At 53.8% G+C, this 16,890-nt stretch overlaps 5 protein-coding genes across 5 annotated transcripts; 3 read left to right on the forward strand and 2 right to left on the reverse strand.

The window, feature by feature from the left end:
• Positions 1-2,407: 2,407 nt before the first annotated feature.
• On the forward strand, positions 2,408-3,797 carry J4E83_008411 (uncharacterized protein; the record flags this gene model as incomplete). Its single annotated transcript, XM_049335308.1, has 2 exons — positions 2,408-2,482; positions 2,532-3,797. The coding sequence occupies 2 exons, from the start codon at positions 2,408-2,410 to the stop codon at positions 3,795-3,797; spliced, it is 1,341 nt and encodes a 446-aa protein (XP_049185574.1).
• A 745-nt stretch (positions 3,798-4,542) lies between these two features.
• PSF1 (DNA replication protein psf1) lies at positions 4,543-5,346 on the forward strand (the record flags this gene model as incomplete). Its single annotated transcript, XM_049335309.1, has 3 exons — positions 4,543-4,569; positions 4,624-5,156; positions 5,253-5,346. The coding sequence occupies 3 exons, from the start codon at positions 4,543-4,545 to the stop codon at positions 5,344-5,346; spliced, it is 654 nt and encodes a 217-aa protein (XP_049185575.1).
• Positions 5,347-6,904: 1,558 nt separating this feature from the next.
• Positions 6,905-10,393, reverse strand: PRP5 (pre-mRNA processing RNA-helicase; the record flags this gene model as incomplete). The annotated part of the gene is made up of 2 exons (XM_049335310.1): positions 6,905-9,552; positions 9,604-10,393. The coding sequence occupies 2 exons, from the start codon at positions 10,391-10,393 to the stop codon at positions 6,905-6,907; spliced, it is 3,438 nt and encodes a 1,145-aa protein (XP_049185576.1).
• A 271-nt stretch (positions 10,394-10,664) lies between these two features.
• ERB1 (Ribosome biogenesis protein erb1) lies at positions 10,665-13,071 on the forward strand (the record flags this gene model as incomplete). Its single annotated transcript, XM_049335311.1, has 2 exons — positions 10,665-12,698; positions 12,754-13,071. The coding sequence occupies 2 exons, from the start codon at positions 10,665-10,667 to the stop codon at positions 13,069-13,071; spliced, it is 2,352 nt and encodes a 783-aa protein (XP_049185577.1).
• Positions 13,072-14,141: 1,070 nt separating this feature from the next.
• On the reverse strand, positions 14,142-16,070 carry J4E83_008415 (uncharacterized protein; the record flags this gene model as incomplete). The annotated part of the gene is made up of 4 exons (XM_049335312.1): positions 14,142-14,941; positions 14,995-15,374; positions 15,426-15,605; positions 15,655-16,070. 4 exons carry the CDS (start codon positions 16,068-16,070, stop codon positions 14,142-14,144), a joined length of 1,776 nt encoding a protein of 591 aa, XP_049185578.1.
• Positions 16,071-16,890: the final 820 nt, after the last annotated feature.

The raw sequence follows: 16,890 nt of genomic DNA on the forward strand, positions 1-16,890 counted from the left end.
GAAGTTGGGTCAGTGGAGGCAGACATTGACAGCTACGGCGTCGATCACACACACGTGCGCAGATGATGCTCTCGACACCTGTGACTACGAGTAGCTCCAGTCGACAATGCTGTACCCACCATGAATACCGATCATGCGTCCTGGTGTAGTCCTTCACGATACTGCCAGAGCACCTTTGGCATGGTGATAGTCCGTTTGCGTTCATTTCTGGGTGGACCGGTCAGAGAAGCATGCTCAAACAGTACAAACTCATTCAAGCCTCCTGGTTCAAAGCAATACTCCAGACAGTGGTCTCCACTTTTGTTTCGCGCTTGCTCGAACCAATCACTATCGTCTTTGAGGCTCAGCCAAACCTGGTCGCACAAGGCTGTAACTGTTTGGTCGTGGTGCCGAAACGGCGATAGTACGCATTCCAAAGGCAGGTCCCCATGTCAACACGATCGACCGGAAGCAACCGAACTTTTGCTGTATGCATGCAATATGCAGGACCTTGCCCAGATGTCCGCGGCCTGTCACCGAAGGACTTTGAGTGCCTGTTGACGGTGACGGGCTTACCGCAAATGTCGTCGCTGCAGCATGTTGGGTTCAATAGCCGAGAGGCAAGATGGACGGAATTATTCTGAGCTTGAGCGGTCAACACAGACCTGAACCTCGCCGCGGGGGCGCATCGTGACCAGCCTGTCGGGATTGCCGTACCGACCCTACCCTTTGTCCGGCGACAGCAAAATCATGATAATGTGTTTGAGATCGAGTGTTTGAGATGTGCTTAGTTTGTCGCCGCCTGTAGATTGACTGTGTAGTTGCATTTTGATGTGCGGTGTGGATGTTAGAATTCGTTGTGTCGTGGTCAGCCCTGCCAAGTATGACCAGCTGTCAGGGTTCTGACATAGAAGGCTGCAGCCATCCGTGAACAGCACGTCAGGCTTGACTACGTAGCGAAAGAACCCAATTTTTGGTCGACCAACCACGTTCGGCCTTGGGAAGATTTCTGGTCATGTACCATCTATGTCATTGGTTGCTGGGAAAGGGGACCGCGAGCCCCCGGTGATGCAATTGGTGCAGGAATGCAGCCCATGTTCTGGCGGAACATAACTTCAGGGGTCGTTCTGGAGGCTAAAGATACCAGTGAGCGTGTGGCTTGCTATAGCGAGCGCCCAGTGCACATGACTGCTGCAAGCCATAGTACACCCCTGCTAAGATTGGTAGACAGCTTCTTGGGGTAGGCGATTTGAAAGGAAGGGCGCCTAGATTGAGAGTAGCTTCCGTCTATAGCTGTCGATGTGGAGGGGCTGAGGGCCGCTTTCAACCCCACAACAGGACGGACATGATATTTTCGACTTCGAAACGTGAACGGACCAGAAGGCTAGGTCTTGCGCCATTTCACAGGTAGTTCATCGCTTGAGAGGTTCGCAGGCCAAAAGCAGCGCGACGTCTGAGTGTGTCAAGCGCGCCCAGCCAACACCAATCCGGTAGTGCCTTTGTCCATGTTCAGACGACTAAGTACACTATACACATACGTGAGCAGTCGACCTCGAGGTTGTGTAGTCGCTACAAATACCTTCTGGCGACTGATCCCGGACAAAGAATCCTTCTCCGTTGATTTGCCCTTCACACTTTGCTCGAGCTCTGCCTTCGCCACAAAGAGACACGGGCCGGAACAACACAACTCAAACAGTACGGCGGTGTCTGACTTGCAAGTTGGTATCGCATAGTCGTCCACGCTGATTGTCTCTGCACCAAAGCCTTGGTGCCGGTGAGAAGCGGGTAACTGCAACAGGTTCGTTCCCTGAACACTTTGCGAACTGCTATGCATCATTGCGGTGAAGCAAACCCAGCAAAGAGCGACGCATTCGCTGGACGTACTGACACATATCCAGTACAATATCTGGAACAGAACAGTCTGATCCAGCATCTTCTCGAGAGACCAACGAACGCATCTCGGTATCCACCAGCAACAAAATCCTTCGGTCTTCATGTTGCACGGCCTTTGACCAACAGAAGAGTCATTCCATCAATTGCAGTTGCGCTTGCTCTGTTCAACTATCGATCTCCATCGCTTAAGCGTTGCGTTGAGTCCGAAAACAAGGCCAATCGGCAGTCCGCAATCTCCACTGTCGCAGCAACTAACTTGTGCGTCAACACTCGCCATGATGAGGGGTGACACGCTCGTCCAACAACATCCTCCGACCCCACCGAATGCTGGGTCAGATTACCAGTCCGGGCTGCATCCAGTTGCGCAATATGGCGTCGATCGCGGCTATTCGTTCGGTGAGACAGGGTACGGCTCGCCAGGCTCGGTGGCGCACGAAGGGATCCCTTCACATGCGTCACATGCCGACAACCATCCTCGTGGGCTCGGACTAGGTATACAATATGTAAGAGTCCCTGCGTCTTCACACATGTAACCATGCTGATCGAGGTACAGGAGGGATATGGTCCACCAGCGGAGTATTACCAGAACGGGCCGTATAACGGCATGCAGGTAGGTAATGTCGCCGGTTGCTTCTGACCCGATTGCTAATAGATGATAGAACGAGCAAGCCTTGTTCTCGCCACCGACACCAAGATCCGCGAACGATGAGGATTCCGGACGCAGGACAACTCGAAGCGGACGAGCAACAACATCGTCCAGTTCTCCACGCCTGAATGAGATCAGCCCTAGACGGAAAGCGACACCGAGAGTGAAGAAGCCGAAAGCACCGAAGAACGAGAAGCACAAGACGCCCAAGCTTACTGCGCCGTTGAGCATACTGACGAAGGAGCTGCATCATATCCCGGTCAAGAATATGGAGGAATGGGTGAACAGGCCAGCGGATGTCAGGAGACGCGAAGTTGAGAAGAGGAATGGATACATCACTCGTCCCATGAACTCGTTCATGCTGTACCGGTCGGCGTTTGCGGAAAGGGCCAAGTCATGGTGTCTTCAAAACAATCATCAAGTCGTATCGTCCGTAGCGGGGGAGAGCTGGCCGCTGGAGCCGCCGGAGATTCGCGAGCTATACAACGAGTACGCAAAGATCGAGAGGATCAACCACCAAAACGCACACCCGACGTACAAGTTCTCGCCTAGCAAGACAGCAGCGCCGGCTCGTAAGCGAAGAAGTGAGTGGTCCGACGAAGAAGAACCTAGCGACCTTGACGATGCCGAATGGGCTCCCGGTGGTGGCAGGTCTCGTCCTCGACAGGCCAGGAGAATCGATCGATCATTTAGCTACCCGTCAAATGGTGTTGCTGTAGAGTACTTCGATCAGTCGTTCGGACCGAATGGTAATGGTATCAACCGATCGTCCTGGGAGATGACAAACGAAGGGCGACCGATGCCGATGCCGATAAGCCACAACGAGCTCTACAATCAGTACTACCAGACTGCCGCCTACCCGAATATGCAGATCAGTCCGACCTACGCAGACGACATGCATATGAGGAGGGTAGACACGCCATCCTCTTCCATGCAGTTCCACTCGAATCCATCAATGCTGGGATTGCCTGGAGGTAATGCGAACGATCTTCTGCAACAGCTACACCCGAACATGAGTTCATCATTCGACGAGGGGCAGCTGGATCCATTGCTGTTGGCTTACGACGGAGGAAGTCATTCAGACATCGACCCTTCAGCGCTGCAGAACGCCGTATACCGGAATCCTCATCCGGACATGCAAGAGGATAGGCTTGAGCAACACAACCTTGATGGCTTGTTGGATCTTCCGCATGATGAATACCAAGCTTGGCAGTCAGACCCGACTATGGTGTCGCTCGAACAAGAGTCGGAGTTTGATAAGTGGATGGGTGAGCAGTGATCTATATCACGTTAGCTAGTGCATTCTGGGTGGTTATGTTGCTCTTACGCTTACGTGCGACGTCGTTCACAGCTATTACCGTTCTTTTCAGCATCGTTGGGTGGTTTCTGATGAGCGCTTCCATGGTGGGCAGCATACAAGGCGTTGATCGGACCAAAAGCTCGGGGGCTTAGAGCATTTAGACATGGTGTTATCGCATGCGTAGATCGAGATGTACATATTAGGTCAATCTTCCTTCGCTCTTCTCTCGACGCGACGCTGACGTGATGTCGTGTTCATCGTGCGTATTACCGATCCATCTTTCCGTGTGTGTGATAGCATACATGATGCCAGCCGAGAGTTTGGCGATGCTGGCGAATGAGGTTGCGGGGATTGCTGGCGTTGTGAAAGGGATTGCCAGAAGAGGTTTGAAGTTGGACTCGACAAGCCAAGACCCGTCCCCGCCCCACCTGCCCCCGCGTCAGGAACGCGCCTGCCTTCGGAGGGTCCAACAAATGTTACTGTTACATCGCATGCGCCGATTGCTCTCGCTTGAACCATTCAATCTTTAGTACATCTTCAAATAACAAGCTGCACAGTTAAACTCACAGCGATCTTTCTATTCAGAGTAGCTTACAACTTCTACGCATCTTACCTGCAAATTGCAGTGACAGTCGCGTTTGCTTGATCGTCACATCTCTGTACCACCAAAGAAAGACGTTCAGGGATCCAGGACACGAACACGAACACACATCAAATCACAGCCATGTATGGAGAAGCGGCCAATAAGTTGGTAAAACTGCATTATCCTTATCCCGCTACTATACAGCTCCTCTAACACCTCCAGGTCCAAAACGCCAAACGCACCCTCGCCCTCCCCCATCTCCCACCCTACGCCTCAGAGCTCACACGCTCCATAGTACGCGAAGTGCGCGACCTCGACAAAGACGTTTCATCCATCCTCGCCCCCTACAGCGGGTCTTTCAACCCCAGCGCATCCCCCGAAACCGCCTGCGCCCTCCTCGTAAACCACCTCTGCATGCGCCGGAACAAGCGCTGTCTACTCGCCTACCACCGCGTGCGGAGCGACAAGCTCGAAGAATACTGCTGGGAGGGCGTCGACGTGCTGGAACAACAGGGCAGCAAGGACCATAGCGGAGAAGGGGGGAGGGGCAGTGGAATGGGCGCTGGAGGCGGGAAAGAAGAGAGTAGTCTCAGTCCTGAAGAGGAGGAGTATGTGAGGCAATACAGCGATTTACTTGCTGCGTACAAGGGGCAATGGACGGATATCGATTTAACGGGGAGTCTGGAGCCGCCGCGCGATCTCTTCATCGACGTGCGCGTCTTGAAGGACGCAGGAGAGATCCAAACAGAGTACGGGTACGTGACCGCCATCTCGGCATGCCGAAGCCTACGACCCTTTCTTCCGCATCCGAAACATTGTATACTAGTCGGTACAGCTAACCGACGTCACAGCTCAATAACCCTTACCAAAAACTCCCAATTCTACGTCCGGCAAGGCGACGTCGAACGCCTAATTGCGCAAGGATACCTCCAACGCCTCAGCTAATCAACCTACTACACTTCCTCCGACCGCTTCCTTAACCAGAAACAATTCCTTCGACCTCTTCAGCGACCAAAAATCAGTCCAATACATGAAAGATTGACCGCAAACCTCACCCCACCTACCCTTCACCAAGTCCCCACCCTCTCCAACGAGAACCCTACCAACCAACCAAACCCCGCGGAACGTCCTTCCGCAGACCTACCCTACCGCGTGCATCCTTCGCCATGCACCCTCCACCACTACACCCCCATTCTGTAAAACCCGCCCTGAACCTGGGTTCGCCGAGCCGCATCCGAGACGAAGGGATCTCCAGATCCAGCTGGAGCGAGTGGCGTTTGGGGGCGGCAGGGCTGTGCTGTGCGTCTTTTCTGCGAGCGAGCACGCACGCACGCACGTACGCGCCTTACACCTGCATCTGCATCATCAACAGAATAGTCCAGGTTCGCTTTTCGCTCCTCGTTAAGACATGTATCGACCCTGCAGGTGGTCCTGGACGCCGGGCCTAAAATAGGCGGAGATGCACGCGAAGGAGATATGCAGTGTTGCGGCGTGAGGTTCGGCGGATGGAGGATGAAGGATGGAGGGGAGGATGAGAGAGGGAGCGGGAGATGCAGTATGCAATATGCGACATGCAGCTATGGCGCCATTACACCTACACATACATATTCCGATGGATATACCCCCGAGGAGGGTTTTTCAGATGATGCAGCTGCAGCTGCAGCCTGAGAGGCGATATGGCGTCAGTGCGGTGCGGCGTGGGTCCTGTAGAGCTGCGTCATCAGTGTTCAGGGCAATACGGCGTAGTCGTACACCACGCATTTGGGTCTGAGGAATGAACGAATGTCGGTTCGCATCTGCATATATTGATTGTCGCGCAGAACATGATGTTGAGTTGAGATTTATTGATGAAGTATATAGGATCGGCGAAGAGGCCCGCTATGAGGTCGCGATGCAGTGTCACGTCTCCGGAGATCGGGAGTCAGTGCCGCCAGGCAAGTTGGAGTATGCAGCGCGAGGTATGGTGGGTTAGGAACACGCGAAGAAATTCATGTGGTAGACAAAAATGCCTCTCATACAGAAGGCTATCTTAAGCTACACTCTCGTGCCATATCAGGCTGCATGGAAAGCACCAGAGTCAAGACCTCACTCCTTCGCACCAGACATATTTTACCAGAACTACCAGAGTCAAGCCTCCACTCCCCTTCCCGCACATCGCATATCAGCGAACCGTGTTGCCAAGCCCATTAATGTACAGTGATTTCGTTGCCTGACAGCGGCTCAGTGACCGAGTAGAAACCTGCGACGGTTGGGTAAATCAACGAAACTTCTGAATGGAGCAATTGGGTGAGAACTTACGTTTTGGTACAGCCGCGCGGCATGCATCGAAGCACGATCGTGTTTTGTCGAAACCTTCAACTCCGTCCAATGCCCTTCCCATCCATCCATTTGACCATTCCTCCCAATGCAGTGAACTGACGCCATGGAAAAGAAAGCAACGCTGAGAAAGCAACGCTGAAATGAAAGAGAGAAAATCGAGCATACCTTACGGAAGTAAAACTTCTCAAACCACACTGTAACGGCCGGTAGGACCACGAGTCGCGGAGGCATCTTCAGCCGCAATGGTTCCCTCGCGCAGAAGACGAGTAAGCTCCATCATAGCCTGAGTGACAATGTTCTCGGTGTCACCCTCGACGAGAATGTACAACTTGGGTAGATCATTCTCACCAGGCTGCTTGGGAGAGGGGTAGTAGTTGCCCTTGGTCGTGATGGAAACACCAGTCTGCTCCAGAATCTTGGCGACGTTGGTGCGGTTGGTGACGGCCCATCGAGCCTTCTGAGGAAAGTCGTTGATCTCGATGGTTGAGTGGTAGAGACCAGCATCGGGGCCCTTGTTATCGATGGGCTGACCCGCGTGGATCATACCCTTCTTGCTCAGCCTGCCGTCGACCTTGGAAGCAGCGGCCATGGCTCGCTCGCGCGCGGTCATCGGCTTGCCAGAAGCGGCTGCGTCGGGGCGCTCAGTCTTGCTGACCACAATCTTGCTGTTCAGCAGCTTCATCCAGTGTGGTTGATCTTCTTCGGCAGCTGCAGCAGGACCAGAAGCGTTAACAACACCAGCGGGGCCAGCGACCTCGGGCTTCTTGATGAGTGGTGCAATCTCTTCCTCGTCTTCACTCTCGTCAACGCCTTCCAGCTTGAGTTGACGCTTCTCGCGCTTCTTCTCGAGTGCGCGTGCTGCATCCAGCTTATCGAGGCCCTTGCCGCCGAAACCGCCATAGTACTTCTCGGTACCTGCCTTGGCCTTCTCATGGAATGTGTTAGCCATCTCCTGGAGCTCTGGAGGCACTTCTGTACCGCTCTCCTTGAGTGCCTTGACGATGTGAAGAGCGAAGCGCTCTTGACCGGGGTTCTCGATAAGCGTAACAGCGGTACCTTTGTTGCCAGCACGGCCGGTACGTCCGCAGCGGTGCACGTAATCTTCTAAATGGGTTGGTGAATCAAAGTTCAAGACCATAGCCAGTCCGGGGACATCAAGTCCACGGGCGGCTACAGATGTGGCAATGAGAATCGAAAGAACACCTTGCTTGAAGTCGTTGATCGCTTCGTTACGATCAGTCTGATCTTTAGCTCCGTGAATCGTGTTGACGGAGAAATACTTAGACTTGTAAAGCTTGGACAGGAGATCTTCGGCTGTCTCTTGCCGCTCAGTGAAGATCAATACCTGGGCATTCTCGTCTTCAGAGAACAACTGACCAAGATACAGTAGAGTCTTGTTGATCTTCTTCTCATAACTGTTCGGTACAACAGAGATGATCTGAGTGATCTCGGGAGCTACCTTGCTCTTACCACCGATGGTAATCTCGGCTGGGTTGTGCAGTGCTTTGCGAGCCAAAGATTGCATGTTCTTGGGCATAGTTGCTGAGAAGAGGACAGTTTGGCGATCAGGACGTACATTCGCAAGAATCTTCATGACTTGAGGCTCGAAGCCCATATCGAACATGCGATCAGCTTCATCAAGGACAACGTAAGTGATGCGGCGGAAAGAAAGCACTCGTCCTTGGTTGACGTTGGTCAGATCAATCATTCTGCCAGGAGTTGCACATAGGATGTGGATGCCACCACGCTTGATCATAGCAATTTGTTCAGAGATGGGCTGACCACCATAGGCACACTTGATGGTAACACCCGATGCTGCAAGGAATGGCTTGAGCTCGTTGACAATCTGCAGTGCTAGCTCTCGGGTTGGGGCGAGAATCAGTCCGATAGGCCCGTCAGTTGGTTTCAGTGGGCGTTGATCAAGGACATGACGAATCATGGGGATACCGAATGCAAGTGTCTTCCCAGAACCGGTCTTGGCGACTCCGATGAGATCTCGGCCAGAGAGAATTGCGGGTACACCTTGAGACTGGATACCTGTAGGCCTCTCGTAGCCGATCTTGGTGAAGACGTCCATGGTAGCTTGCAGCAGACCCATCTGCGCCCACTTGGTGACAGGACGGGGAACGTCATCAGGCTTGACTTTGATGCCGTCGAGCTCGTGGCGAAGATCTGCGACCTCCTCAGGTGTCATCTGTGCAACTTCGGAGGGCTCAGTGTAGAAGTCTTTCCTAAACGGTTCGTACTCAACTTTATCGTGGTTGACGGTAGGCACCTCCTTCTTCTTCTTTTTCTTGGCAGCGCGAAGTTCGTTAAGGTCCTCATGTTCGACGGAAGTCTCGACAGTCTCAAGCTCGTCAGCAAACATAGTCTGACCCGAAGGAGCCCCGCGGCTTGGTTGTGGCTCAGTGAGATCGGCCATGAAGGCATCGAGAGGATCGACGTCATCTTCTTCGGCGCCTGCATTTTCGTCAACTTCCATCTTGTCGTCGGCAGGGGCTTCGACAGCAGTTGCCTCTTCCATGGCAGTGTCCTCTTGGTTCTCGTTGGCGATCTCAGCGCGACGCTTCTCAAGGCGAGCCTGAAGCTCCGCGTTGTTCTCGTCATCACTGCCGATGTCACTCATTGGAGAGTCCGCGTTGTCGCCGTCGGCTTCGAGCAGAGGTGCCTCGTTGGCGTCGAATTCGGGTAGAGCCTGTAGCTTGCGCTTGCGGGTCGGGCCTTCCTCGTCGAGCAATGCCTTTCTGGAATTCTCTTCCTCGGTCTCAGCAGCAGTCTTAGTCTTGAGACCGAACGAGCCAATGTTACCATTGCCCTTAACAATGGGAACGTCTGTACGTGTAAGCTTGTGGTTCGTGAAAAGAGGGGTTGGGATGAACATACTGCTAGCGTTGGTGACAGTCTTGCCTGCAGGCTTGGCCATGTCCAGAGGACGGGCTGCGGCGGAAGCATCCAGTCTGAAGGTCGACTTCTCGGGCTGCTTCTGCTTGACTTTCTCAGTAGCACTCTTCTGTGGAATGACTTTGGTCTTAGCGGTATCAACAAGCTTGGCCTCAGATGCCGGAGCTGGCGGGGGCGTCGCAGTGACTGACGGGGTTGCAGGTGCAGTAGCAGCTGGCGAGGCGCCGGATCCAGGTGTGTCGGTCTTCTCTTTGAGCAGGCGCTCGGCATTGAGCTTCTTCCACTCAGCCAGCTTCGCAGCGCGGTCTGCAAGCTTGTCCTTGGCTTGGGTCTCGGGGTCTTTCTTCCTGTCGTCGCGCGAGGAGTGATCTAGCCGATCGCGCCTGCTGTCGTCGCGTCTGCCGTCATCGCGCCTCCAGCTGTCTGAGCCTGGTGCAGGTGTGGCAGATGAACGGGAACCAGGGCGGCGGGAAGTAGAGCGGCGACGCCTGTCCCTATCACCGTCGCGGTCGCGCCTGTAGCTGTCTCCACGGTCGGCACGGTCTCCTCGGTCACGGGATCGGTCGCGGCGGCGAGGCGGGGAGCGCGAACGACGACGGTACGTGTCGCCGCGGTCACGGTCTCGACGGTCAGGCTCTCGACGGTCATCGCGGCGGTCTCGGCGGTCACGGTCGTCTCTGAAGCGGCCTTCGCCATAGCGGTCTCCCCGATCTCCGCGGTCGCGGCGCGGGGAATGGCGCCTACGATCGTAGTCAGAGTGGCGCGTCGCCATGGTGAGTCGGTGGAATTACTGCTGCAATCAGTCTGGAGTGGCGTCTTGGCGTAGCAGATGCGGGTGGTGGTTGCAATTGCGTGGGGTAAACAGAGAGTTGGAGTTGCGGAGTTTGCGATAAAGTTGCTGTAGAGTCTCCGAGGATATGCTTGGCTGATGGCAGCCTGGCACGTGCGACGCGCTAAAACCGAAATCTTGGACGCTAGCGATAATTTTTGGGAAGTTGCGACAGTCCGCGGTGAACGTGAGGAGGAAACATCAAACGCCCAAAATGTCAGTCAACCCGCGCAAGAGAAAGGTCGTGACGCGCCCGGCGCCTGAGCCCAGTGACTCGGAAGGTGAATTGGCCGATGGGCTGCTCGAGGGCATCCTGTCGCATTCTGAGGACGACTCGGACGACAGCCAAGATGAAGGCGCCGATACCGATGCTAGCAGTGTGATTGAGGGTCTTTCCGACGAAGACGAAGAGGAGGAGGAAGACAGCGATGCAGAGCAGATTCGTGAGGAAATGCGCAACTTGAATACCTCGGATGTTCCACTGCGCAAGAAGAATGGAGTACCCACACACGAGATGGATCTGGACGTGGGTGGCGCAAATGGGGAACTAGAAGACGATGAAGACCTGAAGCCCAACTACACTGTCACCACCGATGCGCACGGCAACACTCGTTACATCTACAAAGAGATCGACCCGGTGTACGAATCCGACGATTCGGACGCCGAAGCTACCAACACGATCGGCAACATCGACCTCAAGTACTACGATGAATACCCGCATATTGGCTACGATATCAACGGCAAGAAGATCATGCGCCCGGCTAAGGGAGAGGCGCTGGATGCGCTGCTGGACAGTATCGACATACCCAAGGGTTGGACAGGCTTGACGGATCCCCAGACAGGAAAACCGCTGAACCTGTCGCCCGAGGAGCTGGACGTACTCAAGAGGCTCACAAGGAATGAGATTGTGGAGGATGGGTACGATCCATACCCAGAGATGGTCGCGTACTTCTCTGGCGTCAACACGGAGATCATGCCACTGAGCGCTGCGCCAGAGCCCAAGCGACGATTCATTCCCTCCAAGCACGAGGCGAAGCGCGTCATGAAGATCGTCAAGGCGATTAGGGAAGGCCGCATCAAGCCATACAGGGCACCGGAGGAGCAGGAGGAAGAGCAAGACGTTTTCACCTTTGACGTATGGGCGGACGAGAAGCCCCGCCCCGACAACACAATGCACATCCCAGCACCCAAGCTGCCACCGCCTGGCTACGAAGCGAGTTACCACCCACCGCCCGAGTACCTACCGGATAAGGTTGAGGAGCAGAAGTGGTTGGAACAAGATGATGAGGAGCGGGAGACAGACTTCCTGCCCAAGAACTACGATGCCCTGCGCAAGGTTCCTGGTTACGAGACATTCGTCAAGGAACGGTTTGAGCGAAGCTTGGATCTCTACTTGGCTCCCCGTATCCGGAGAAACCGACTCAACATCGACCCTGAATCACTGCTACCTAAGCTGCCGAACCCCGAAGAGCTCAAGCCTTTCCCGACTACATGCGCAGCGATATACCGCGGACAAGAAGGACGTGTTCGTTGTGTTTCGGTTGATCCTAACGGTATCTTTGTTGCCAGTGGGGGTGACGACGGCTACGTAAGGATCTGGGAGCTATTGACTGGTCGCCAGGTCTGGAACGCAAAGCTGTCAGATGAGGAGGCCGTGGATGCAGTACAATGGAGACCCACCAAGGAGACATCGGTAGTAGCTACTGCTTGCGGCGAGAACGTCTACCTAATCGTACCCTTCACACTTCTTTCACCGGACGTTGAGCAAGCCAGTCGCGAGGTTCTCGACGCCGGTTGGGGTTACGCAGCCTCGAAGCCCACCACAACAACATTCGGCGAGGCACCTAAAGCAGCACCAGGCAAGTGGAGCCGTCCCGGACTCCGTCTGGAGAATAAGGGCGTTCTCGTCCAAATCGAAGTCCGAGCAGCAGTCAAGATAGTCAACTGGCACCGGAGAGGAGACTACTTCGCCACGGTATCGCCCCGCGGTCAAAGCACAGCAGTAGCCATCCACACAGTCTCGAAACATCTCACCCAACTACCCTTCCGCCGTCTCAAGGGTATCGCGCAAACCGCCCAATTCCACCCCTCCAAAGCCATCTTCTTCGTCGCCACCCGCAACACCATCCGCAGCTACGATCTCGCCAAGCAGGAACTCGTCAAGATCCTGCAACCAGGTGCTAAATGGATTTCATCCATCGACGTGCACCCCGGTGGTGACAACATCATTGTCGGAACATACGACAAGGTAAGCTCTACGTATATCGTCACATCAATAAAACATACACTAACTCCCCATCCAGCGTCTCCTCTGGCACGACCTCGACCTCTCCAACAAACCCTACAAGACCCTCCGTTTCCACAAGGAAGCCATCCGCTCAGTACGCTTCCACCAAGGCGGTCTCTCCCTCTTCGCCGATACTTCCGACGACGGCACTATCCAGATCTTCCACGGAAAGGTTGTGGGTGACCTCATGGAGAACGCTACAATTGTTCCTTTAAAGGTACTGCGCGGGCATAAGGTCAAGAGCAGGTTGGGTGTTATGGGTCTCGATTGGCATCCTAGAGAGCCGTGGTGTGTGTCGGCTGGTGCGGATGGAACGCTGAGGCTGTGGAGTTAGATATGGAATATGTAATATGCCTCTTTTACATGACTTGCATTCGCACGGCGTTGGAGCAAGGACGGAAAATGTAACAATTCTATGCTTCTGTCCGAATGTTGTGGTCTTTCTTTGAGTTACTTGTGGCCTGCTAGTGACAATGACGCATTCAATAGTTTACTGTTGGTTACGCCGCTTGAGAACGTCAGGCTCTGGGATATTGCAAACCCGACCTCTTCGTCCATAACCAGATCACCCAAAGCACACCAGGTAGTACGTCATCATGCATCACAAGGCGTACCACGATGCCAACCCACATGTCACCTTCTGAAAGTACCTGACTGTCATGAATCTGCCTCCTTCTTACCATCTTCTATCCAACTGTCTAAACAGACCTTCGTACCCTCAACCCAATCCACGTCATCTCCCGCCTACTCTCACACCACCCATCATGTCTCCATCCACTCCCTCAAGCCCTCTCCTCCGTCTCCCCAAAGAGCTGCGCTACGAGATCTACGAACATCTCTGCCGCCATGTACCTAAGCAGAATCGGACTGCGCACCCACAAGAGCAACTAATCACCTACATCGACCAAATGGCACCAACCGAGCTATCTATGACATGTCGCTTCCTCTGCGACGAGATCCGCGCCTACTTCTATTCGCGAGTCACTTTGAGTTTCTACCCACTTTCCCGCTCGTGCATTCTCGAAAGCTCGATCGAAGCAATCGCCCTCCGCGCCAGCGCTGGACCTTGGGCCGGATGATTGCTGCGTGTCGTGACAAGTCTGGTAGTTATTGGCTGACTGGAAGCAAGAAGGAATGGTCGCAATCATGGAGAGCTTGATCACGAACGGCGAATGCGTGGTCGCTGCAAAGCTGTGTGGGCGAGAGATCCTACACTGCCTAGGTGCCTAGGTACTACAACGTTCCGAACTATGCAGGTGTGATCAGTCCATGTACCTCATGGTTGTCCAAAGCCTTTGCCTGACCTCAGGACTTCATAGTCAGGAATCTCAAACTAGCAAGCGCATCATATATCGTCTCAGTTGCGTCTTCTGTGTGGTTTGTATTGTGTCTACCTCCACCCATTCACTCATCCCTAAACCACACCAACAACCTCTCATTAAACTTCCTCACACCCTTGAAAGCCTCCGGCCCATTACAATCCTGAAACTTCGTTAATCCATCAAACATCATCATAAGATCATTATCAAACCCATCACCAAGCACCCTCGCACCCTCTTCCCCATCCCCGGCGTCCTTCAGATCCACAAAAGCCAAAATAGCCTCCGCATGCGGCACATCTTCCAGTCCCCTCAGAAACTCCTCCCACTGCCTCCCCGGCAGGCCAAAATATCCTGTTACGCTGCGAAAAGCGGCGAGACGGTGACGCATACTCATCCACTTCTCGAACGCGAGATGCAGGCGAAGTGCGCTATCGTTGTGATCAGAATGCCAGGCATCAGCGTCGGTGCAGTGAAATTGATTGAGCAGAAAGTCCATGCGTTCTTCGGCAGCGGAGTCGTAGTTGGTGGGATCGAAGTTCTTGATACCATTTAGGTAGGAGACAAGGAGTCTGTAGAGTTCGAGACGGTAGATGCGCGTTTGTCTGGTTGTGGGGGAGGGGTCGGAGATGAGAGAGCGGATTATGGCGTCGGTGTATGCATCACTTGATGTGTCATCGTCGATTTGGATGATTTGGCCACTTGAAGGGTAGATGATAGTGTCTACTGCATCGTTTTGCGTTTGTGTGTCTGGTATGACGGAGTCTTGTCTGAGGGGGTTTCGGTAGGTGCCTGATGGGCCGGCGGCGTTGTTGACGTCGTTATCGTACTCGTATTGCATCTCGTCTGCGTTGGATGTGGCGATGTCGTTCTGGATGCGCGAGTCTAATAAGGGTCAGTTTCAATGGTCGGTGTTGTTGTTAGGGTAAAGAACTTACCGACTTCTCCGGGATGGACCTCTTCCGCATCAACCACCGTTTCCGCGTCTGCAGTTTCTTCACGAGGCGGTGCCCAAGTCGCGTCTGAGTCGTATGTGGTCTCTCTTCGTCTTCCAAACGATGAGCGGCCTAGGTTCGGGAACGCGGGAGGCGATATTGGAGAGAAAGCAGGAGGAGATATGGGGATCGAGTAGGGATCTCGTGACTGATTAGTGAGGACAGGAATCGTTCGACCGCCCTTTGAAGGCTTCGGAAGCTTCCCAGAAGGTGTTCGTTCGTGGGAATATTGCGCTTTCCTCTTACTCGATGTGGTGGTGTTATTCACGGAGGTGAAGCTGGTGCTTGTAGTCTTCTCGTTGGCACTGGTGAATGTCGTATCTCTGCGTGGTTCCGGTGTTGGATACATACGTGGTGGCTCTGGCGCCCGAAACGATCCACCTATGATTCTAGGGCTGTCAATTTCTGCTAGATCTTCGACGGTATCTTCATTCTGTTGATCTTGAGATGGACTCAAGTCCCTCGTCCGCCCTTTCGCTTTCCCTTTTCGTGGAGTCGCCTTGTATTCTCTGACCACGGTACATATGAGCCAGCATCGGATGTAGAACAGAATACTGAGAAGGAGTCAGTAAAGTTGTTTATGAGAACGTATCACGTGCTCACTTCTGGCGGTCTTTCGGGTCGTCCCAGTCCTGCTCCTCGATGCCGTTTCCTTGGGATTCACCTGACGAGCGTATTTCGCCGTCTTCTATACGGCCCCATATCTTCACTCCAAATTCTTGTCCGAGCCGGAGGACATCTTCCGAGAAGGCATTCTCCTCAGCCAGGTAAGTATGGAGTTCTTCAATGGTGCCACGATACGAGGTAGCGAACGACTTTGCTATTCCCTCAACCACTCTTTGCAGTTCGTTAGCCTTGTCGGCCTTTTCCTTGTTGACAAAGTAGCCGTGTTGCTCATCGTGTAACTTCTCACTGATCAAGCCAAGTGACTCCCAGGCATGCATCGCTTTCTTACGCTTGTTAATACAAGCGTCAACGAACGCTGCACGATCATCTTGAGAATTGAGTGGAGGTGCCATAATGGTGTGAGAAAGAATGATGAATATGGCATTTTGAAATCGGTTGGAGTGGCGAATATAACAAACGTCCCATCAACGCTCTCGTGGAGGCTGCGCGAAACAACCTGTCGTGCATGGCTGAGACTACCCGCGCATAAACGAAGTTGTGGCGTTGTCGATGTCCAAAAGCTGAACAAGTCCATGCGATACGCTCACACATGTCGCGAATAGGGTACTGATTTGCGTTGCCCAGTCGCTTGTTAGAACAAGGGACATCTTTCGACTGGTTGTGTTGCTGCTGCCTACCCGACTGTTCGCGGGCTGTGCAGGCGGCGCAGCCTCGCGACGTGCGCCAGAACCCGGCTGCGCATGCCAAATCTTGTTACAGCTCTGTCTTGGAACAAAACCTGATAGATAAGAAAATTTGAAATCGTGATTGACCATGTCTTTGGAGATGTCTTTGAATTGTTTCCAGCATCCGTGCTGGGCCTGAGGATGTACGTGGGGTGGGTAACGGCAACGGTTACCAGTAAGAGGTGTGCTCTACGCGCCACTATTCTGGAGTGTGACCGAAGTCGCTACACCCAGACAACGCGATAGGACGAAAACTTCCGACCCCATCATCACCCCAGAAGCCTCGCAGTCAATGCTTGATCAGTCGTTGGCTTCGCTTCAGCCCGCAACTGACCACGAGGCGGCTCGGTCCGATGCCAGTCATTCTCCAGGTACTTGGTAGGCCGAGATTGGTGAGATACGATGGCTTTGCTTTCGAAGCAGTAGAAATCGCTCATAAGATACTTGCGCTACGATTTTGCGCGCCTTCCTCTATCAAAGCCTGAAG

This window comes from Alternaria metachromatica (assembly GCF_023757995.1).
Source record: "Alternaria metachromatica strain BMP 0045 chromosome Unknown scaffold_24, whole genome shotgun sequence".
In the NCBI taxonomy this organism is placed as follows: domain Eukaryota; kingdom Fungi; phylum Ascomycota; class Dothideomycetes; order Pleosporales; family Pleosporaceae; genus Alternaria; species Alternaria metachromatica.